This window comes from Pyxicephalus adspersus, chromosome 11, assembly GCF_032062135.1.
Source record: "Pyxicephalus adspersus chromosome 11, UCB_Pads_2.0, whole genome shotgun sequence".
NCBI classification, from domain to species: Eukaryota; Metazoa; Chordata; class Amphibia; order Anura; family Pyxicephalidae; genus Pyxicephalus; species Pyxicephalus adspersus.
The window spans coordinates 16153992-16179469 of NC_092868.1; the positions used below are offsets into that span (position 1 = coordinate 16153992).

Consider the following 25478-nt stretch of genomic DNA (forward strand, 5'->3'; position numbering starts at 1 on the left):
GGGCTGCAAGAGCAATCAGAGCAAGAGCTGACAGCTCCGCTCCTTTAATATGTTTTTGCAGCCCTGGCAGGAACTGTATGTGACTCTACGGCCTGTCACATTGACAGGATGATTCCCACGGCTGCACAGCTGTGGGAATCATCCTGTCAGGGTGGGATAACCTGTAAAAAAATAAAAGTCTCTCCTTTCATCACCCCTAGTGCTCTGTGATTGGCTGAGGAAAGGTAAACTCTGATGAAAGCTCAAGCTTGTTTCCTTGTTCTTGTTTTGTTATTCCAGTAAAATAGAAATCATACATTTACTTGTCAATGTTACTGAATGTTGGAGGAGATGGAGAGGATAACATGACACCTGCAGCCTGTAGATCTTAGTTATAAAAACACCTTGGTAATAAAAAGCCTATCATGAGAGAAGAATAATTGGCTTCCATTGTTGGCCTTATATGAAAATGCTATTTGATTTAATATTGCACTATATATATATATATATATATATATATATATACACTTTAACATATTATTTTTAGTAAAGTCTAATTTGCTTAGTTAACATGTTTGTTCACCTGTTAAAACAGACAATTTCTAGGGTTCATTACAAATGTAATAATATTAGGAAAAATTTACTGAAAAATGTACTATCACACCAATGTGATAACCTATCAGTATATATGATGTATGGGATCAGCCCCATTCTTCTTTGCTCAGGTTTTAAGCTCTAGGTGATTGACAGTATTATTATGTCTGAAGATTGGATGGTACAAAAGGTAATCTGAAGTTTGTTTTCCAAACTATATAGCAAAGCTATAGTGCTAGTAGCAGCATAATATAATTTTAAATAGGGGAGGTTCCAGTAAACTGAATTGCCCCTGGAATTATTTATTTGGTGTGATTAACATTGAATGAGCATGACATTTAACACTTGATTATTCCACAAAATTGGAATTTTTTTGCCAGAATGTTGCTGAGATTTAAAAAAAAATACGAAGTCACGAAGCTATGAGAAAGTAGTGTTTGCACTAGTCTTAATATGAGTGCCTAAGCCAGGCATTTCTGATTGTTTTAGGACAGTGGTGACAAGTAGACATTACCTTGTTGCTCCTGTTTCACCATCGGCTTTGCTAGAAATAAATTGGAATTTCATGTTTTTAAATTAGGATATTCTAGTACTTACCTATTAATAGAAAATATTGGTGATTATTTAGTGGGTCTGATTTTTTAAAGCTCACCATGGCTGGATAGGATATACTTTCATCAGTTAAGCTGAGTAATTCAGCAAACCAAGATTGGATCTGGTCCAGAATTCAAAACATTTGCTAGCAAATAGCAAATTATTTTGAAACAATCTATTCCAGGTTTGCTGGATCACACAACTTCTCTGATGTAAGTGTACCATCTTCAGCCTTGCAGAACATTTTACAACATTTTATGAATGTATTGGGGGGTCTTTATTTACATTGCAACACATTGTTTAAAATGCGCAGAGTGCATTTGGTAGTCCAGAAAAACTTTCTCATATTGCCAGATATTATTTTTAAAACACATCTTGCCTGTCTGTCATTCTGGCTTTTTATTTAAAATTGAAATTCACTGAACCAGTGTGCAGTATAAATTTACATGTTAGTGTTGATTAGTGTTAAAAGTTAATGTGTTGGAAGAACAGCTATGTAATTAGCATTTTCAGAAGGGGGTAATCAATGGCAGAAAATAAGTAAAACTCAGCTGGCAACTTTAAATTTTACTTTTACTCTTCATCCAAATAAAGTTATAAATTTGGATGTGGATCTGCCCCGAACCTGTTTGAATACCTAATGAAGATCCATCATATAGCTGATATAATGGCATAATAATTTTGTTTTCACAGCAAGCACAATTTTCCTGGGATCCAGAAACAGTTGGAATGATACATGGCTCATTTTTCTGGGGGTACATCGTTACGCAGATTCCGGGGGGCTACATCTCTCAAAAATTTGCAGCTAACAGGTATGAGCTTAAAAATAATATTATTATTATTTTTGTTCTGCCACGTATGGTCATGGACTTTGGGCAATAAATAATAGACATAGTGGTGCTCTATGTCTTATCTTTGAACAACAATGTGGAACTTTAGTACGAGTACTTTTGTAATAATTGATTTACCAAAAATAATAAAAGTGTACTGTGGAAATTCTTGGAATCAGAAGCTAGTATTGTCCGCTTTAGCAGAAAAAAACTTTGGGTGTGATTTATTAAAGCTCTCCAAGACTGAGTAAGATAGAATATGATGGGGAAACCTGGGTGATCCATCAAACATGTAATGAATTTTCTTAAAATTATTTGTTATAATTTGGAAATTTTTTTCAGTTCCGGACTAGATCCATTGCAAGTTTTCAGGATTACCCCAGTTCTCCCATGACATTCTCCTGTCCTTGAGAGGTTTAATAAATCAGGCCCAATGTGTAGGCAATTTGCATAACTGCAGACCAGTGTTTTTATACTGCCATTTAAGACCACTCTATGATTAATCTTTTAAAGATGTTTATGAATTTTATGGCTTGACCTGTCAATTTCAAATCTCCCTACAACATTTAAATTAGATTTAGGTTACTGTTTTGTCTAGGCCAGTACGTTTTTTGAGCCATTCCTTGGTGAATTTGCTTGTGTGTTTTAAGTCATTATCATGTTGACAGATCCATTTCTGCTTTACTTTTAAGCAGATAACTGTAAACATTTATCCGGAAGACTTGATGAATTAAAGTTGCCCAGGCTCTAAAGCAGCAGACAAACCTTAAAATAAATTTCCACCAACATGCTTCACAGATTGTATTTTTTTTTTTTTATTCTGAATTATTGTCTTTTATGTTCACAAAACATGTCTACTGTTACTGCGGCCAAACAAATCTCATGGGTGCGCAGTACATTGTTTCAATAGGATTGGCCTTTGCCAATATGTTATTGACAAACTGAAGTCTTGGAAGCAATTACTTTTCCATAACACAACATGCATTTCAAATTCGACAATTTTTTTCTGATTGTACATGTATGCACTTTGACACCATTAATAGGATGAATTAGCTCCAGATCCTGCAATAAAATCCTGGGCCTTTTGGTGTTCTTTTACCATCAAAAAAACCAGGACAAATAAAACTTATTTAAAATATATGGCATTGGTAGACTTTTTTTCCTTAAGTGGAATAATTAAAGAGGGCTAAAAATCTAACATCAGATTTATTATTAGATATCTATTCTCACTTACTTGCGGTGGAATATCAGTCCGCCAAGTAGCGCTGGCTTCTGTCAGCTTGCATCCAAGAAAAAGAAAACTTTCTTCTTTATATGTACGGAAGAGGTCACCTTGTTGATCTTGTCATCCACTCCTGACCCACTGACAGCCCTCCTTCACGGCTTAAGCTCTCCCCAGGGCTCTCTAACCAATCAGGTCAGTTTGTTGTCTTCTGTGATTGGTTGGTGCTGATATCATAGATGTTAACTACAGATCAGACCCACCATAAGAAAACACAAATCAGGTCCTCACATCCGACCAGCCCCTGCACAGTATCATAGCAGTCCCTTATTATTATTATCATCATCCGGAGCCCATTATCACCTTCATCAGTGGAGTCCATTGTTACCCATCCATTGAGCCTGTTCTTACCCCAAATTCTGGAGTCCACTATCATCCCCAATAAATAAAAAGTTACATTCAGGTGTGAAGCCTCCCTGCTGAGGATCTTTGGAGCTGTGCTAACGCTCCTCTCTCCTTATAAGCTAACAGTGATGGCGCTTAGGAGTAAGCAGAATATCAAATGGCAAAAGAAAAAAAAGCACCTGCTTTACCTGCTGACCAATCAGGTCAGTTTTTCCTAAAAATCAGGAAATGTGAAAAAAAAAGACAGCAGACCTTGTGAATGTATTTTAAAAATTGAAATGAGGCATATTTTATTGCAAAAAGAACATTACTTGTCCCTTTTGCAATAAAGGACCTACCTGGTCACAATGTTTACATTTTTAGCTATAGTTCCACTTTAATTGTTTTAGCGGCTCTACAGTGAAGAAATGTTGATTCTTTTTAGTTGCCATAGGGCACTAAATATTATATCTATTACATGGCCTTGTTACAGCTTGAACAGCTGCACAAAGGGTCTGAAAGTACTTTGACAAGTACCATTCATGTACAAAGTGTACAGAACAATGCATTGGCTCCATGCACCATGAGCCCTATACACAAAAGGAGCTTCAGAAAGAGAATCTGTGCTTTTAATCAGTGAGGAATCAGGGGACAATGAGAACACATCATGCTGTTATAGACACCTTTAAACACCGAACAGTGCTGACTGTTATCACAAAGAACTGCTATACCAGCAAAGAAGGCTTTGTACAAAAGTGAATGCTTCTCTGCCTGACTCAGAAAAATATGAAATTCTTTAGTAGAAATATAATTTTATAGTATGGTAAGTAAAGTAAAGCAAATTTCAAATGTTTAAAGAAACCTTCCTTTTTTTAATATTTGTTATTAATATTAACTATAATATTAAGGAAAACAAGTTTGTGACTTTTTATTTTACCACTCTTTTCTCTGTCCTGTGAAAGTTGTCATCAAAGGGCATCTGGCATTCCTTTTCTTTCATTATACTGTATGCTGTTTTCTAGGAAGCTCTCTGGTCTTTTTGTGGAAGGAGTTTTAATTAATAGGTAATCAATCCACTGTGTGAGCTTGCTATGGGGGATTGCTCATGTCAACAGGTTTTCAGCAGTTCAATGAGGCAGCACACTGTCAATTTTCAGGAAAAAACAAACACATTTCAGGTGGTAAATACAAATATTGCTAATAGTAAAATGGAGAACAAAAAATATTTTTGTATAAACAAATTTTGGCATGAGCAGCTTTCTTTGAATCATTTGACTCTGGAGCTCCTTCCCCTTCAAGTCTTGGGAAGCTGATTACCCAAGTAGAGTACCTCTGCTCTCCAAGTACAGGCGAAGACCTGGACATGAACTGGGTGGCCAAGGATTCCCCCCAACTTTTCCTTGGCTCTTTTCATACAAGCCATCCGTCTGCTAAACATCACAGTTATTTTTCATGGGGCCCTAATAGACAAAATGCCTCGGCATTATATATACCCCATACCCCAACTAGGACTTGCTAAGCCACGGAACATCCCTGCCACTGCTGGCCTTTTGGATAGTACATCTAGGCCAGTCATTCTCAATCAGGGTTGAGTGAAACTGCATATTTCCTCCAGGGTTTGCTGGAGTTTCTTTAATTGTGGCTAATGTACCTCCCATAAGACAGTGCCTGCATAATTCAGAGGCCAACACCACTTGGTAGAGCCAGCTGCGTGAGTCACTCATTAAATTTTTAGGTGCTTTTTAAGATGGTTTTCTAGCCACCACTTTATGTGACATTTGTGGCATTATGTGGTATTTCCACCAATTTAAAAGGCTTTTTTTCCCACAAAAAATGCGGAGAACAGGTGTTCCACAAAGCATGAAACCTTTTTCTAGGGTTCCTCAAAAATAAAAAGGCTGAGAAAGGCTGCTCTAAGCAGATTGTAAACACATTATTTAATGCCAATTATTATTCATCTATCATGAAGACATCACTAAATGTCATAGCAACAAAAACACATTCTTTGGAGGAATCTCTAAATTGAAAGTAAATATTGCAAACAGATTGTTGTGTTAATATATAATATCCTTTATTAGGCTATTCATTTTTATCTTGTTCTTTCTGCCTGTAATTCTCATTTGAAAAGCATTGTGTATTTTTATGGATTTTAACATAATATATTAAGTAATAATAGCTGCCTGTGTGGTTTTAAAACACTGCTCATATTTTGGAATAAACTGGCTTATTGCAACACTGTATTTATGGTACAAAAAAACTAGTAGCATTTATAATAAATATGTATGATGATACTCAGTGCCTTTATGTTTTATTAAAAAACATTTAAAATATCAACATTCCAATACATGTTGTACATTACTAAATGCAATAAACTGTCCATCCAGATACAATTTTCTTTTTGAGTAGAATAGGGTGGAAACAGTAGGTTAGAAAAGGGTAGAATAGTGGGACATAGGATAGTTTTCATTTTACTTCCTGCTAAAAAACGGGATTTATTACCATTCCTGAAGACGAATAGTTTATTCAATGTGACACAGTGAAAAACATCTGGCCAGCCATTTAGACAAGCAGCATTTATCGCTAGTATTTCACCGCAAATGAAGTTAGAAATTCCTGTAGTTTGGGCTCAAATTTTAATCCAAGAATATACATTCACAGATTAATTTAATTAATTGACTGAAGTTGATTTGGTGCCAAGGCAGCCAAGGGATAAGACAGACAGTCATTTGTAATGACCATTGCTATCCCATTGTACATTACTTAGAGATGTTGCAATACATAAACAAAGCCTAAACAATACATAAACTAAACCTCTGCAGCAATTTGGAGACTTTGTATTTCCCTGTGGTTAGTCAACACATCAGGTCACTTCCCCACTCCAAACTGTAACTGAACAGTAAAGCAGCAATGGGCTAATGAGGTCATATTCGACCCTTATTTTCTTCTCTTAAGAATTTTAAATAATTTGAATTGTTTTCCTAATAATGACATGACATTTATTGTGTTTTCTAACATGTGCCCATGACATCTGCTTATGACGCAAGTAATTTTCTGCGTCTGGAATACTAAATAGTATATCCAAATCAATATTAGAGGGATACCCTGTGGCCTTAGTGGGCCAACTTTTGATACAAAAAAAATCTTATTTTTGTATCAACTAAGCAGGATTGAACTGGCTGGTAGGAGGGTTTGGCAGGGTGCTGTACATAGCTTTCCAAAAACATCACAGTATCTGGCTCATTCAGGCCACCCTAGTTAATAGGCACATGTGATGTTGAAATGGTATGATTGCAAGAACTGAAATCTATTGAATGAATTAGGTGGGCCAAGGACAGCCTTAATTTGATCAGCCCTACATAATGCTTGCTCCTGCCTTTATTACCATTGGAACCTTCCTGTTGGTGACTCAAGAGCATTGTTTTCCAAATAACATGACTTTGACAACTTTAAAAGAAAGTCCCACATATCATCTTACTATCCAATAGGAAATCTTTGAGTGGTCCTGAGATGTTTTAATAGCATGATGGGATGAAAGGTCTGGGTTTAGTGGTGAAGTCAGAGAATTTTACCCTCTGACAGAGGTGTATAGTGCTAATTGCAAACACCCTGCAGTGCTCTACCTAAGAAAAAGGATTAAAGCCTAACACACACTTTTACAATGCACATTTTACCCGCATAACCATATGTTGCAGTGCCATTCTTTCCTAATGGCACACTAAAGCATTAAATATAAAGCATGGAACCAACAAACATGCATTGCACAGCATTACTTTAATGTACTCCTGTGCTTTGTGGAATATCTGTTTTCTCAATGATTATATGTTTTGGCTTCCCTTTTAAAATAATGGGCAGTCCTAATGGAATGCACATGACCAGGAAGCTAGGATGCTCACCACCTCTTTTACATCTCACCCATACCACCCCACCATGGCCCCTTTCCCCTTCCCTTTTATATTAACACTGATCACACTATTTTTGGGAAATTGGCCATAATGGACACTTTATTTACATTATAATAACTTAATAATTAACCATAATTACATTAGCCATTAAAAAAAAAACAATTACCTCCTTAACAAATGACAACAAATAATACCATCAGAATAACAGTCTTACCCCCAACGGCAATATTTTAAGCTGCAAGCTCTCGGAGGCACTACTCACCATCTCTCACCATATCACACCAGCATGGGGGACACACCCACCATAATTTATGTTCCCAGCTGCAAACTACTACCGGCTTGAGAATGATAAGCACCATAACCATCTTTTATCCACCACTTTAGAAAGCCCAATAAATCATACATTTTTAGGATATCCCACACCTAAGATGGTTCTCCCCCACACACTCAGAAAAAGAGAGCTAGAAGGGCGAGAAACTGGAGATAATCATGCTCTTCTCAAATGTACACATGGAATGTGTCAGTAAATTACAAATTCACTGCTTTGTAAATAGACCCCTATGAGCATTCTGCTGCCTTTGTGGAAGTCCAGGACCTGGTGGCATAACTAAAGCATAACGTGGGATGCACAGGAAAACTGTTAGCCTATACACAATTCAAACTTGTATGCCTTTTCTAAACTGATAAAAGATGCATCCATGCATCTGGCATCATCATGTTTATTATGTTGGGTAATCTCAAAGGACCCTTAAATACTGCAAAGCAGAGATTTCATATGTATAATGTAGGTTTGGTAATCGTCCACGTTTCCTGATACAGTTGTATTTAATTTGCAGTAGTGCTGCTATGTAGCATGTTTTCCCTGGGCAGTAATCTTAATAAAATTGCTTCATATTGTTTAACGACATCTTGTCCACTGCTTGTTACATCTTGTTCTCCATGTATTATTGATACTTATCATCATATTTTCTATGCTGTTTATGTTACATGGTTATCAATATAATACAGTGGAAAAACAGATGTTTAGTTTCTTCAAAAAAAAAAAAAAACTATCCTGAGAGAAAACAAAGGATGAAATCTTCCTTTATAAAATTCAAACTGTATGGTTGCCATGCCAATTCAAAGGTTTTATATTCTCAATCACCTGGAATGAGTATGGAAATTAAGTTGCTGACTTTTGGTAGCGACTTAAAAGGTACAGATGCTTAAAATGCCCAAGCAGCTAGTTTTTATAAAGGATATCAGATTTTGCAGACTACTTACTTAATTTATTGCATTTCCGTTAAATGACTCTTCAAAACATACGCAAACACGTTTTTTGTATGTTTTTTTCTGGATGTAGGTGAGGTGGAAAGGAGCCATCAGATGCAGTTTGATGGCATTTCTAAGGACAGTTTCCTGCTTGAATTTGGATAGCTGCTAGCTTGCAAAAACAGATTTTACTCCATCTGATTATTTTAGTGGTCAGTTAGCAAGCCATACCACAGTGACATTTATATAATTTTATATGTATTACAGTCAGAAATTCTACTGACAGAAGATGATTGAATGTTTGAGGACCCCTTGATCTATGACAAAGTGAAAGGGGTCTTTTTTTTTAATTAACCACCAATCCCAGGGGGGACTTTTCCTTGACCTTAGTGAAATCTATGGATCCTCCAGTGGTTGCTGGGACATTATTGGGTAGTGATCAATAAAATATTGATTTCCTACCTACAATGACCACCAATATAGTTGGAAGATGAAAGAAGCAAATTACAGCTTTTTTTTCAATATAAATAAGTGATATCTGTTACTGAACAAAAAATAAATGCTTTGCTAGACATAGATCCCCTATGCTGATGCAAAAATTCAGAATCCAGGTGCTCACATACCACATATGATTAATTGCAAATATTTATAATTTGACGTCTCAATTCTCGACGCATTTCGCTCTGCTTCCTCTGCGATTCAGAGACTTAGTTGTTCTATAGATAATTGTGGATCATAAGAATGATATGTAAGTAGGCAATAGGTACATATAAAAGATCACCGTGTGAGGTAGCTGGGTATATGGCTTTAATAATAAGATTTGAATGAGTATATTGGAGAGAAGGTGGTAGTTTTAGTTTAAAATAAAGGCTATTTTTCACCAGTCTAAGGGACCATTTTTTCACTGACCACCAATATATATAGGAAACCATTTTCCAATGAAGACTAGTGAAAGTGGTCATTGCAATTTTTAAAGACTTTTTACAGTCTGGCTATAATTATCCATTAATTTAATTAACTATGTTGATTAATTAATAATGATGTATAGATCAGAGGAATGTTGTAAATTGGTTCCAAGTATAAAATATTCTAGGTATGTCATATGATTTTTATTTTATTTAAAACATTTATGAGCCTACTTATATTTAGCAAGGGTTCGCTGAGGCCTTGAAATTAGGCCAGTGTCTACCTTACTGTTAGGTTAAAGAGATTATGACTGGCTATGCTTATGATTCTTAGCAGTCATGAGTCCTCTGTGTGTTTTTTTTAAAAGGTAAATAGATAGCAGCCTTTAGATGATAATACGATGCGATATGAGCCCTAAAGCATCTCTATCTTGCTCTCATTCTTTTTTTATCCTGGTTGTTTGGCTGTAATGCTCACCCCTTTGCCTATATACTGACCTGGTACAAGGATGCAAATTGACTTTGTGTGAAATGCATTTCCTGCTCTATGTCAGTAAATACATTCATTGCAGAACATTGATGGTTAAATACATCCTTTTGCCCTTAAGTCAGGCTGAAGGAGCTTGCGTGAAAGAAATCTTATTGGCAAGCTGTGGGGATGACAGTGTTGGTAATTATGTCAGATTGAAGATGGGTGAGTCATTTCATTAAAATCTGTCAGTGTGAGCACATGACATTGTATCATCCAGCATACCCTCTGGCAGAGAAGTGATTTTGACACTTTTCCTAATCAAGAATACAGAACCAAATTCTTTTTTCTTTCACAACCTCATTTATTGTGTTTCACCGCATGCCACCAACAGTGTTACTGGGTAGTGAAGAAGTGAAAATCAGCAGTGTGAAAGTAAGTTTTGCGATAGCAGCAGCCACTTTGCCATCTTTACACCTGTACACATATCACAACAACATATCATATTGTCAGCAATTTAAAGTGCAAATTCACTTCACTGAGTAAGTTCTGAGTTAAAAATTAGGTATGCATACACTACAGTTTTCAATAACATACCTGTTCCGTGTTAGTTATTTGTCATCTACTATTTATTTTCATCGGAAAATCTAAACTTGTTACTTGTTAATCTAAACTTAAACTTGTTCACCAATTTTTTATGAGGTAGTGGCGCTCACAAATTCAGTACCTCTTAATGAAGGTCACCCAGAAGGTGAGGAGGTTGTGTTTCTTGTAGTAAAGATTTTTTTTAAACATTATTCTTGGACTTTGTAAAAGGGAATAGGGTAATATGTAACAGTTACAAATGTGAACAAACAATTGCATAAATGTAGCATAAGTTACATAGACGACAATAATATAAAAATTCACCAAATGCAAGGTACCGAGTTGAACTTTAAATTCGACAAGTCAGGAGTGCATACCAGATGGGATAAAAAGATAGGGGAGCAGTATGGGGGAGGGGGGAATAGAGGAGGGAGTTTTGGGACCATGGCAAGGGCGTAGGGGAGTGAATGTTGTGATGAAGGATGGTACGAAGAGCTTATCAAAGGTGCTGTGCAATTGAGTCAAAATGGCGGTTATATTCTGTGGAGGTAATAAATTGAGATCAGTAGAACCATGTGTCACCGACCTTTCTGCTGGTCCCCCGAATGGGGTAGGTGAGATACTCCATATGGTGGATTTCATTTACCCTCTGCAATCACAGACAAATGGGAGGGGTTCCGCCAATAAGCAGCTATACATGAAGTGGCCACTACAATAAAGTGTCTAATCACTGAGCGTTTATACATTTTCAAAGAGAACGAGTTGTGCTGTAGGAGGAAAAAAGGCAGGGTCATCAGGGACATGTTTATCTGTCAACTGTTGAACAATGGTTTGTATCGTTGACCAGAAACGTGGATATTGTCAAAAGATGTGTAGGATGGCGCCAACTCCCATCTGACATCTTCAACACCTGTCCAGCACACTCGGAAAAGACGGTGGAGTTTCTCAGGAGAGCAGTACCATCTTGATAACACTTTGTAACTGGATTCTTGGAACTTGGTTCCAATAGACGTTTTGTGTGTCCATAATAAGATCCTTTCTCCTTGTTCCCTTGACAATGTAAGTAAAAGGTCTGATTCCCAGGCTAAAACATAGGCAGGAGTGTAATTCGGGGGTGAGGTCTGTAAGAGCTCATATACAGTCCAGAAAATGTGTCAGATCCCCCCCACCCACACATTGTTGTTCAAAGGGTGTTAAGGATCTGTTGTAGGCCATGGCCAGTTGGAGAGTTTGCAGAAAATGGGAGAGTTGTACTGACCTCCAAAAGTCTAGGTCATAGTCGCTTGACCTGGCACTCAGTACTGTCCTCCCCACCCATCTTCCAGATTGGGGGAATTGGCGTGCCCTGCAAATATCAACTGACACTAATCTCCAAAAAACCTGGTCTTCCATCCCAGGAGGAAGAAAGGGTTGCCCAAGATCGGAAAGAGAGGCAACGGGGAGGGTGATATATTTAGGCTATGGAAAAACCTTACACAAAGCTTAAGTCCCACTATGGATGAGGGCGGCAGCCAAGGTAGGAGGCACAGGGAAGTTGGAGAAAAAGTTTGTTCCATTGACACCCACTGTTTAAATTGTTGAATATGGACAGATACGTGCTGGTTGTGGTGTGGCTAAGTAGTAGTGGAAAAAATTTGATACTCCCAGGCCTTCTGCCGTTTTGGATCGCATAAGCAAAGTCCTGCAGATCCTAGGGGATTTGTTATGCCAAATAAACCTAAAGAGCCTTTATGTAGGGGTCCTAAAAAATGAGCTGGAACTTTTACCGGGAGAGTTTGAAAGATATAGAGAAACCGGGGTAGTATATTCATTTTGATAATGTTATTACACCCCATCCAGGAAAATGCTGTTTTATCCCATCTTTGTAGATCTGCTTGTAATGTAGAAAGAAGACCTCAGAAAGATCTCGTGGTATTGCCATGCCAAGGTAGGTAATAAGGAAGGAAAGGAAAGAGAGGGGCTTCAAGGCTGCTTTTCAATTATTATATTTCTAAAATTTTGTTGCAAAAGATAATATACATCAGAACATTAATGTGTATATCCATCTCCCATTATATATTCATGAGGTGGAGGCTGCTGAACTAAACGTAGATTACCTACTATTGGTACAAATAATAACATATAGCGTGAATAGAGCCGGTAAAATGTCTTGTTACCTGACATATGTTACCTTCACCTATAACGCTTCCTTGGGGGTAAAGAGTAGATGTATGCAACTAATGGTTGAAGAAAGAACAAAATTGGAATACAATCAGTAACATAGTTCTAAAACCAAATCTTACAGTACATAAATACGTAAATTACATTAGGAGCTTATGATAAGAACTCAGATATATATAAGAGTTACCATAAATAGAGGTTTATACACAAATAAACTGTCACATGTTATGTTAGTATTGACTATTTACAGTTATACAAGGTTATCTTGTAGGTAAGAAATACATACATAGAAATAATGAATATTTTGTGTATCGATTCTCTGTGTGTAATTGATTCATGTTGTTTTATCGATTTGTGAATGGTTGCCCAAAGGAGTAATACATTGACAGTTGTGTGTGATAAATTCATTTAGTGTTGTTTTTCTATATATAAATATATGTAAATACTAAGTGATGGGTGTAAATATTTATAAATTAGGCTTATGTTTATACTTTTTAGTATAGAAATTCAGAAACAAGGGGGAGGAGGAAAAATATATATGTAAGGTCACTTACTTGTTACAGTATTGTTAACTGGGATTACAGCAGTTTATTAAATCCATGGTAAGGAGGATAAAATTATATCCCTGATAGGTAGTACAGTCTGTGAAATACATAATTTCACTAATATTAGGCCTAAATATTTCATTGGTCTAATCATACTTGTATATAGTATCATTGAGGAACCTTCTTACAATTGTCATCCAAAGGGGATATACTGTGAAAAAGTGCTGGTAGTAGTTCTGAGACCAGAGTTATGTTTATGGAGTAGGTACCTAAAAGAAGGAGTCAGAGAATGCTGTCGTTGTATATAAAGTTTCTTACCTCTACCAATAGTCCTAATACTCTTCATTAAAAGTATGAAATAAGGAGGTAATTAGTATAAGGCTTTTAATTTAAGCTTACTGATATTCTGGGTCTTATCCAAAGTAAAGAGGAGAGACGGGCAGCATTTATGCTGTATAAATCAGTCAATGGGCTGTGTGGATGTCTCACCTCATATTGGCGAGGATAACGGCCTCCCATAGTCAAAACTGTGCCTGTGCACCTTCATTTGGAGCTGGGCATGCGCATTACTTTATGAAAAAAGAGAATTCCCTGTGCCAAGGTATGTGAATGACTGGCGTTTCCAAAGAAAGGCAAAGGAGCGTTTCAAATATGAGCAGGTGGTAGTCAGTAACGAGATGTCTAGTGTTGCTGACTTGGCGTAGTTTATCTTAAAATTTGACAATAAATCATATGCTTCCAGTGTTTTCATTAGATTCAACAGGGAAACTGTAGGGTTGGTTACTGTGAACAGCAAGTCGTCCACAAAGGCACTGACCTTGTGTATTGTGGGTCCCATTCCTAGACCTTCAATTGCACTTGAGACTCGAACAGTGAAGAGTAAGGGTTCCAGTGTCAATATAAAGCCTAAAGGGGACAGAGGACAGCCCTGTCCTGTGCCATTAGATTTGCATAGGGGGCCAACTGTAACCCATTTACCCTAACTGTGGCAGTGGGATGGGAGTAGATGGCCTGAATACAAGACAGCATATGGAGGCATAGACCTATGTGTATCAGGGTTTCAAACATAAATTGCCAATCGACACAGTTGAAGGCCTTTTCCCCGTGGGTGGATAGTTTTTGGATTTAGTGTGGTAAACCCAATTCAGCACTCATGGTTGTGTTATCCCTGGTTTCCCTACGGGGCATGAATTATGTGTGGTTATGGTGGATAAGGCTATGCATGACTTTAAAGTATTCACAAACTGGGAGTCTAGTTTGTCCTGGAGAGCATTTTATTATGAAGACGGTAGGGCATCCGGGCCTGGGGTCTTGCACACGGGGGTGTCCTGTATAGCTAAACAGAGCTCCTTTGTTATGATAGATGTCTCTAATAACTCCCACTCTGTCACAGAGAGGTAGGGCAGACGCGAATTGGAGAGATAGTCCCTGATAGCCCTTGCACTTTCATCTATCATAACGGGAGAAAAGAGCCCTGGGATGTTGTACAAGTTGTCATAGAACTCATAGTGGAAGAGTTTTTGCCACTATCCATGAGAAACTGTACAAAGGAACAATTTTTTTGTGTCTGAAATGCATTAGCCAGCATTAGGCTGCTCTAATTTCCATGTTCATAAAATGTTATCCTGCATTTAGCCAGGAGCTTTGGCTTTATTTAGGCAGAGCATAGATAGTCTCTTGCGAAGTGCATGGAGCTCCCCACCTTTCGTGGCATCCAGGGTAGATTTGTGAGAGAGTTCTAAATTGGAGGTCTGTTGTAAAGTGTCCACTATTTCCGGTTTCGTGCTTTTTTTAATCAGGTCCCATTTTTAATAAATATGCCACGAACGACTGCCATATGGGCCTCCCAGACCATCAGGGGAGCACTGTCAGGCGTTGCAATAGTGGCCTAATTCCAAAAAGACATTTACCATCACCTGGAGGAAGGACTCATTCAGGCTCTAGTTCCAAGATTTGGGTTCAGTGTGAGCTAGTTCTATGTAAAGGGAGATTGGAGCATGGTCTGATAATGGAATCGACCCAAGGTCACATATGTAATTCAGAGTGTTGGAGCCAAAAATGATCAATCCTTGAGTAGGAGCAGTGGGGGGAGGAGTAGTAGGTGTAGTCACACACAGAGGGGTTATGGAACCACCAAACATCCATCAGTCAGGCCTGGGATAACATTTTTAGAGCTTTACCTGAATTGCATGGGGGAGGTTTCCCTGTGTTGCGGGATGTATCCAGCAGTGGGTCAGTTGTGAAGTTAAAATCCCCACCCATGTTAGTGCACCTTCCCAGAAAGATTCCAATGTTTCTGGTATCCGATCTAGGAAGGTAGCCTGACGTGTTGGGAAGGTAGACAGTGGCAAAGATAACCAGGCAACCCCCGCTAGACCCCCGCTAGACCCCAGCACAACTGTTCCCTGATTTGCCAAGTGGCTGGAGATACCACCAAGACGCTGACACCTTTGGACTTAGAATTTTCAGTGCAACTGTGATAAGCAGTAGGAAATTTTCTATTCATGAGTCCCTACAGAAATGTGTCTCTTGAATAAAGGCAACCTGCGACCGTTGTCTATGTAGATCTGCCAATAGCATAGATCACTTTTCGGGGGTTTTTAGCTCCTTGACACTGTAGGAAACTATTTTCAGTAAACCCATTCCAATTAGTTAAGACTCTGGGGGGATGGCGGGAATTAGTTAGGAAAGTTTGTGATCAGAGGTAGGAGGGACAAATACACAAACTTGAAAGCTAGGGAGAGTATGTTAACACATCACTCCCAGGGCAACTAGCCTCAGGGGTATGGGAGGCTGTAAAGAACAATACAAAAACAATAAAGAACATATACAAACAATACAAAACAGTGTAAGTGCAGATTGCCTGCGTGATTTCCTTTAGAAAGAGTGGCTCGGGTAGTTGAAGCAGGGTTCTTACCACCCTGGGCCGGGCAAGCAATGATATATGCTAATAATAGGTGATCAAGCTATCGATGGCTGTATGGGCCAGTTAACTAACAATCATTTTCATACAAAACCTTAGAGATTGAAGAATCCAACGGGGGTAATCTTATAAAACTTTGGGTGAGAATATTAGGTGTAAACCATTAAGTAATAATAACTACATCAATACCAATGAGATAACAAAAACAAATACCAGCTTCCTACATTATTGATTCTTTGAGTTAGTAGGAATAAATGAGACATATCACATCTCAAGGTCGTGTGGGTCTTAGCTTTTGGGACCCAGTGTCCTAAGTATCCGTTCTATTTCAATGAAGTTTTCTCTCAGTTCCTGAAGAACATGGAAGTAGGTGCATCGTGTAGATTCTTAGGGTCAATGAACCCTGATGTTGTTATGGCAGCTGCAGTTCTCCAAATTGTCTCATAACCTAAATCAACAAAAATACATTGATGAACACTTTAGGCAGTATTCTGGTAGAGCCTGTCTTTTCCTAAATCTTAAATTACTTAGGGCTGTATTTGCTATTGATATGCGAGATGCCATCATGCCAGGATCAAAAGAGCTCGGCAAAGCTTTTAGAAAAAAGTGGATGTCTTTGAGTCTTGCAAGTGATTTAAAAAGATCATCAAACTGTTTAAACTCAAATCATTGCACAGTAAGAAATATTCTACAAGTGTATTATAATAATATAAGTATAATCTACTAGTGAGATTTTTAATGACTTCAAATTTGTCAGTTCTCAAAAAAGTCTCCAGAAACCCCAAAATTACACTGCAGGTAACAAAATAACTCTGTAGGGAACATAAAATGTTACATCTGCATGTAACGCTTGCTACCGTTGGTGTCAAAGTGCATCCACGTAGAATTAGAAGTAGAGTGTACCAATTAAAATTGCACAAAAAGTGTGCTAGGGAAAAGGCACTAAAGCAAGAATACAATTTGCTGTGGAACACATGGGCAAAGACTAGACCTTCTGAAACAATATGCTGAGTAGGAAAAATTTATAGTAATTAAGTAATAGTAGGACAGCATTTCAGGAGAAGAATCCCATACCAACTTTGAAACATGATGGAAACATCCATTGTTTGTAATTTTCTCCAGCAATATAGTCAAACTAGATGTCACATCCCCTTAAAAAACTCAGTATAGACGGAAAAACAATATATGGGACTTTTTAGGCATCAACAGGTTAACTATGAGTTTAAAAATAAACCATCATACATTTTATGAATGAATTAAAAAAACCTTAAGAAACATTCAACATGATTTCAACATTGTACATTCTTTATCACATTCAACGTGTTTTGCAGAGAACAGCTGTTTTTTCAGGATTTTGTTGGGATCTAAGAATTATACACAATAATTAAATAGTAAGCCATATATTTTTTTCATCTATAGTGATGAAAATATTATGATTTGGGGCAGCTTTGCTACTTCAGGATATGAGCAACTATATAGCAATCAGCTATATATGTAGAACATCAAAGTGTGCTTGATACATATGTGGGATTATCTGTTCTAAAGTAGAAGTTAAAACAAAAACTAAAAACTTTAACACAGTAAATAATGAAACACACTTGCCACTTTACCAAGGATTGGCTCTAAAAGAAATAATGGAGGGTTATGGACTATGCCGGTCAAATCCCTGATTACAACCCAGTTGAAATGTTGTAGGGGACTGGAAACTGGCTGTTCATAGAAGAAAACTCACAAACATATTCTAAAATATTTTAACCAAAGAAATTTTGAGGTAGCGGTCAAAAATTGAGTGTAAGCGTCAGGGAAGTAATGCTAAAGGTCTAAAAGTAGTTTGTTCTGGTAAAGGGGCCAATACCACTTTTATGGAGCCTGGGTATAGAACATTATATTTATTGATATATTTGTTGAATGATTAATTAAAAAAGACAAATATTTCTTCCTTCCAAAGTGAAAAGAACATACTATAAGATATTTTCAAAATACATGTATTCATTTTTAAGTCAACTATATGTAAACTTTAACAATTAACTTCTCTTTTTTGCTTCTTTTTAGTCTGTTGAACTTACCATTAAAGTGTATTAATAAAAATTTAGTAAAAAAAAATATTCATCCCTACAGAATGCCTTAAACCACTTCTCTCTGCCTGTGCTGACTGCTATTAGTTATAATGATTCCCAGTACTCAATGGCCTATAAATCATATCCCATGCAACTTCAATGAAGATAGGGGGTGCTCTGAAGTCCTAAAACACTTCTGGCCCTTAGCTGACACTGCTCTATCTCAAATACAGTATAGTGAGTGAGAGTCATTCTGGGACAAGAAGTATGTTACTGCCAGGATGGCCAGAATAAACTAAAGGAAAAAGGTTACTGCATCAAAAGACCAATAAACTGCAATATATTACATCCTAATTAGGTTTAGATTTGCAGGAACCTAACCTAACAGGAAAGAAAGGTGTTATAATTGCTATGAAACCAACTTTAAAACTATGATAAAGCTAAAATGTTCCTTTGATTGGACCAAATAAAAGTGAATGAAGTGAATGAAAGTGTTACAATCCCATCTGAGTTTTGTTGGTGTCTGTCCTCAATGGGGGATTCAAGTTCTCTATTTTTCCTTCTGGCCATAGTCTCTGGTACAGAAAGTAATAGAAATCCTAATTTCCCACCACATTTAAGGCTTGCTGGTTAGCCTGGCAGACACTGATTATCTGCAACTGCAGCCTCCCTCCAAATGTTGTGATGGGATTTTACAGGGTGTTTGAAAAATGCCCCCAACTGCTCCTCCATAACCCAGGTGCTGCTTGCAACATCCAGCATATGGCCATGCTTATGAAGCTGTTATTGCAGAAACTGTCAATCTGAACAAGCCCTGGTATTGTATCAGGAGGTAAAGGCAAAGTTTTCATTGCTGACACCTTACATAGTTACATAGTAGGTTAGGTTGAAAAAAGACATGTCTATCAAGTTCAACCACTAGGGAAACAAACGTCCCAGATATAAAACCCTATAAGACATAGTTGGTCGAGAGGAAGGCAAAAAAAAAACCCTGGTACAATTTGCATTAACACGGGAAAAAAATTCCTTCCGGATTCTATGAGGCATGCGGAAATGTCATTTGCCACTTGGCTACTCAATCAAACAGTACATCCAGGCCTGCTTGTAGATTATAAACATCCTGTATGGACTTAATTCGATTACATAGTTTGGTGTCATCTGCAAACACAGAAATGGAACTTTTACTCCGAAACTCTATATCATTTATAAAGATGTTAAACAGTAAAGGTCCCAACACTGAACCCTGGGGTATACCACTAACACCTGTTGCATTAAATACTGCAAACCAAAATTGGGCATTATATAAAGTCAGGTAAAAAATGAGGTATATAGGGGGAATGACCCAACAAGTACACTATAGGCATCATTTCTTTCAACACCTAAAATCCTTTATTTCCAGGTATCTCTGATTACCAGACCTATCAAAAGCCAGCTTCCATACAATAGATGATGAGTGTATGGATGTTGTTTCTCAAGCATGATACTGTAAGTTTAAAAAAATACTTGCAGGAAATTGAGGTATTTTTGTAACTAGTTCTCAGTTGCAGCAAAGCATTAGCCTATGCTTTTATCTGATCCATGACAGTGCAAAATCCTATAATTCTAGATTGAATACTGCTGATATTCAATTCAAGCAGTGTCCTCATGTATGTAGGATTTCATTTAATAATACTTAAAGCCAAATATAGCTTTTAGCCTTGCAGCTAGAAATTGTAAGGAAGGACTCTACAGAATGGGGCTCACGCTAGGTGTGGGTTTGTTCATATATTGGCTCGAAGGCACAAGTTAATGAGACATGCTGTGTAGTTATGCACTTCTTTACATGCCACATGTAGTGCCAAGCCAAGAGCACAATTGATGGATTTTAATTACATTTTCAGGATTCTTTCCTAGATCTTTCTCAGCCAATTTAACAGCAGTGTGTTAATGAGTCGACAGTAGAATGAAAACCCAGTCAAATCAATAAATCTCCACTCTGCTGTATTTTACAGCAATTTTCTCATCTTTCTACTTACAAGCTCATTTACAGTTCACAGGGCATTCAACACTTCATTTAGCAGGTTGTAGACCGACCTTCCTTGTTAGTCAGATAGCTCTGTGAGGGACAGCAAAATAAACCAGGTCCTAACCTTGAACATAAAGTGTAATAGTGGCTATTCCTTCCTCTCAAATCTTTTCTGCTTCTTGGGAAACAACAAAGGAAAAGGCAGTAGAGAATCTGAAACAATGCATTGTGTCCATAAGGATGGATACTGTTGCATCTTTCTGTAGATTTGCAAAGAAGATTTGAATTTTTGTGTTTAGGGCAAATAAATAAAATATTTGATTAGGTAAATAGAAAATATTACATTTGAATATTCTGTATTTTCAGCATAAAGAGCTCTAGTTTCTGTTTAAAATTTTTAGTAGATTTACCTTTTTTGGTTTGGAAAAAAAAATGCCTGTCGATTACAAATCTCAATACCCTTGACATGAAAGATGTAAATACAAGGGAATGACACCACTCAAAAAAGTGCTATCAGCAGTGCCTGAGCAAACACTATATGGCACAATACTTTTTTTTACTTGAGACATGAAGGTCTCTTTGGCCAAAAAAAATTCCTGGCTCCTGGCAGCTATTTATTTGGCACACTGCACAGTACATATAGAACAGTGCACTGTAGTTTTATTTTTTTTTTATCTCTGTTTAAAAATGTATTCAATAAAAAAGTGACATATAACAAAAATGAATAAATGTAAATGTGAAATTCAAAAAATTCCACCTGATTTGTGCATATCAATATATATATATATATATTACTGTATTTGTCTTTACATTGCAGAGTGTTTGGATTTGCTATAGTTGCTACATCAACATTAAACATGTTAATCCCGTCAGCAGCCAGGGTTCACTATGGTTGTGTCATCTTTGTCAGGATCCTTCAGGGATTAGTAGAGGTAAGCCTTTGCATGGTCTGCTCCTAAGATTTTTCTACAAGCAACCTTTCGAAGATCCTGTACATTACAGTGGATTTAATAAATCAATGCTGGGGCAAAAAGAAGACTTTTGACCTTTAAACAAATCAAGTTTCCATTTGCATTTGTAACAAGGAAAGTTATTAGTTTTTCTGTGCAACAGCTCCTCTCTAAAGATATTCATGAACCCCCCTCTCTTATTTTGCTAATTCTGAAGTACCATTAGGAGTTGACAAAGCAATAGACATCTCCAACTATTGACAGTTTGTGAGACACATTTATACATTATTTTATTAGTAAACAGAATATTTAAATACTCAGAAAAGGTAAATGGTAAAGGTATCTGTTACTTTTCATAGACCCTATCTAGCAGTGGATGCTGTCATTGCTCACCTGCTGAAAACAGCACTAAATCTGGGGCACAGCACTATAAAAAGCACCGCATATAAGTACTTATTTATTAAAGCTCTCCCAGGCTGGAGTAATACACATTCATCAGTGAAGCTGGGTGATCCAACAAACCTGGAATGGATTTCTTAAAATTCATTTGCTATTTGTTTTTAATTCAAGAGCAGATCCATTCCAGGTTTGCTGGATTACACAGCTTCACTGATGAAAGTGTATCTTCTCCAGCCTTGGAGAGCTTTAATAGATCAGGCCCATGAAGGTCTAGGTAAGGTGCCAAAACAGATTTCCGTTACAAAACAGTATATGTCTGTCTTCTCAGGAATTGTACTAGTATTATTCAAATAAAATATTTTACAAATAAATTTTTCCACTGTGTCACTGATTACAGATTATAGGTTAAATAAATACTTAACTTCTCTTTTGTTGCTGAAAAATATGATTTTAATTTTTCCCAAATGTACATTAGTATACAGTACACTACAAAGATTGCATACTTTAACTGCAGTATAGTATACTACAGTGTTGTATATCATTTACATTGCTTTCAACATGACTTACTTGGCAAGCTTTGCACTTGAACCACCTACCACCCTTTTTTAGTAAAATCACTCGGTCTTAGTAAACTAAAAATCAACATGACATTTTGTAAAGCTAATATATGAATTAAATACAGTTGTATATGTGCACGTATGAAAAAATGGGTTAACAATCTGTTGTTGCAATTAGGGAGTGACATACCCAGCATGCCATGGAATCTGGAGCAAATGGGCACCTCCACTGGAGCGCAGTAGGCTGGCCACAACAGCTTTCTGTGGTAATGTCATTCAATACAATTTACACTCTGCATGTTAAATTCTACAACACATTTTCTAGAAAGTTCTAGTGAGTGAAATGTTGAACAATCATTTTAGGGTATTGTATTAAAAATCCCATCCAAAACTGTTAGCATGAAAGATGCATTCTAAATTATTAGTAAAAAGTAACTTTAACATTTTCAAAAGCTTTATCTTCTATATTTATAATTATTGTATTAAAGTGAGTTTTGTAGATGAGCCACTAGATGCAGCTCCCACTATCTCTATGCAATTATTCTGCCTACTTGTAACAACTGTAAGTTAAATTATCAGCCACTGAGTTGTTTTAGTTGATTCAGCTAAATAATTTACTTGCATTACAAGAAGAAGCAAAAAAGCACAAACATTATGACACACTGCAAAATTGGGAAGAAAACAAATATGGTGTACCCTATGAGTATATAGATATAATTGTAAATTATAATTAGAAATATGGATTTAAACACAATACCACTTACAAAGTTTAACCTTAACTTTAACCTTAAAAGTGTGAAATGAAAAGATTATGCAGTTTATTTTTTTTTTTTACTGAATCAGACATTAATTGTCCTTGATTGACATTTAGGCAGCCCTAATGTCTGATTCCAGCTCAAATCATAGGTAAGGTTGTCTTCTAAAAATGGACAGGCTCCTCATTGCTGCATTAATAATGCATGTAAACTGATTGGAAAATACAAATTGTAACCTTTTTGTGCACACTTATTTCTTAGTAGACTAATGACACATAAGTCATCTGTTTTTGAGAAACAAATTGGTCACATGATACATTAAAAATTAATTTCCTGATCCTCTTTTATGGCTCTTACAAAATTGACAGAAAATAAATAAAACATTTAGAGTGAGATTTATACAAAGTCAATAGCCAGGCTAAGCATTTACTGTATTTTGATAATGTTACAATTGCCAGTTCATTTATGGATCTAAGAAAAATCTATAAATTCGATTCTGGTTACTTCCTGTGTTTATTGTCCATACAAACTCTGCTGAATATTTTAGTGTTTTTTTTACTCATTAATGTTGCATAAGGTAAAATAGATTTCGATGGAGCTTTATTAAGCAATGCTGTAATCAGTTTTTATGACACATTAATTTCCATAAATAGATCCTTGCTGGCAGTTTTTTTTTAAACTCTCATTGGAAATATCCATCTTTGTGACTGATGGCTGGCTGTATGTGGCCTTGGGCATGAACAATGAGTATTAGAAGGCTGCATTTTTGCTATGCCAGTGCCATGTACACGGCAAAAAAAAAGATTATGGGAATTGTCACAGAAATAACAGCATTGCTTAGGCAATTTGGATGGCAATGGTTGGCAAAGTCCTCTTTTCAGACAGTAAAATTTTTGAAACAACTGTTTCAATAATCAGTTGAATAGTACTCATTATTACTAAGTCTATGTCAGTGTAACAATGCCACACTTACAGCTAATAAAGCATAATTCTAGGCAGATGGTAAATGCACAGTTGAAATGCATTGATAAGATCTGTTTTCATTTCCAAGAGATTTTAAATTCTGTTTAGACAGACTTATGATCAGCCCTGCTAGCCAACATATAAAGGTCAGCAACTGCTCCAGGTAAAAAATGCAGCTCAGTCACCAACCTTCTTCAGTCTGTAATTGGACAATAAAAAAAGCAGCATACTGGTTAACAATCTTTCTGTTCAGTTTTGTGACCGTGTCCAAATTCAACTGTGCAAAACTGTAAAACTCAGATTGAGCTACTGATTGAGTGAGTTCTTCCCTCTCCCAAGAACCATTGTGCAAGGGATACAAGGTTTTAAGAATGAAATAATGTTATTATCTTCTATGTAAATAACTATTATGTTTAGTTTATATAAAGCCAAACTTGGCTTTTTTTAGATAAAGAAAGAAAGATCCCCAAAGTAGGTGAAAGTTCCCTCTCAATGTTACAGAATACGAGGTCACCTGTGACATTATAACATTTTTTATCAGTGACAATGGTCACCACTGGATAGAATTTAGAATTTATTTAGAAGTTGAATCTTTTCAAACTTATTGCAGTTAGAACATGACAAGGGATTTCTATCTAGAACAAAACAAAACATTATATTGGCTTTAGATACCCTTTAAAGCTTTTTTTATAAATGGTAAATAGTGCTGATGGACCACAACACAATATTGCTCTATTGGCCTAAAAAGCAGTCTGAGGAGGCAGGGATGGTAAAACAGAAGTAGTTTTCATAATAACCATTATTATCATTTTCATGCTGATCTAGGTTCCTATGCTGGAGCTGTGGTGGCCATGCCCTTGGCTGGGGTGTTAGTACAGTATTCTGGATGGAGCTCAGTGTTCTACGTCTATGGTAAGTTACAGCAGCATCACACAAAATGCCAGAAATATATAAAATATGAAGTTTTGTTCCATAAATTATAGGTTTCAAAGGAGTCATTGATATTTTGGGATTAGGTCCCATCCATGATAGGAAACATTTTTTTCATCAGAAATAAACTTGTACACTTTTAGACACAGGGTTAAAGTATTTCCATATAGACAGGCAAAACCAGGTATTCAGTATTTTATAATATTTAGTATATATTAGACTTATTAACAACACATTAAGATGTGTATATATACAGTACTATATATAAAGATTTATTTTACATGAAGGGCTTACTTATAAATAAAATTTTGAACAGAGCAGTATAACTGGACAACGTGTCTCTTTTCTAGCTAATATGCTTATTATTAGGGATGACTGAGCAAAATTTGTAATTTCGATCTCGTGGCAAATCGGGCCTTTATCACTTACAGAACATGTAAGCGAGAATGGCCTTGTGTTCTCGCCAAATTTAGAGTTTATCTGAGTTCACCTGCATGCCTCCAATCAGCCAGGTAACAG

The 25478-nt window shown here is 36.7% G+C and overlaps 1 protein-coding gene across 1 annotated transcript in view; it reads left to right on the forward strand.

The window, feature by feature from the left end:
• SLC17A7 (solute carrier family 17 member 7) overlaps positions 1-25478 on the forward strand; it is a 57913-nt gene that overhangs the window by 23527 nt on the left and 8908 nt on the right. The window contains exons 3-6 of the mRNA XM_072426879.1: positions 1861-1979; positions 21223-21337; positions 22490-22577; positions 24855-24941. Of these exons, the coding sequence (XP_072282980.1) occupies positions 1861-1979; positions 21223-21337; positions 22490-22577; positions 24855-24941 (409 nt within the window). The remainder of the gene's footprint in view (positions 1-1860; positions 1980-21222; positions 21338-22489; positions 22578-24854; positions 24942-25478) is intronic.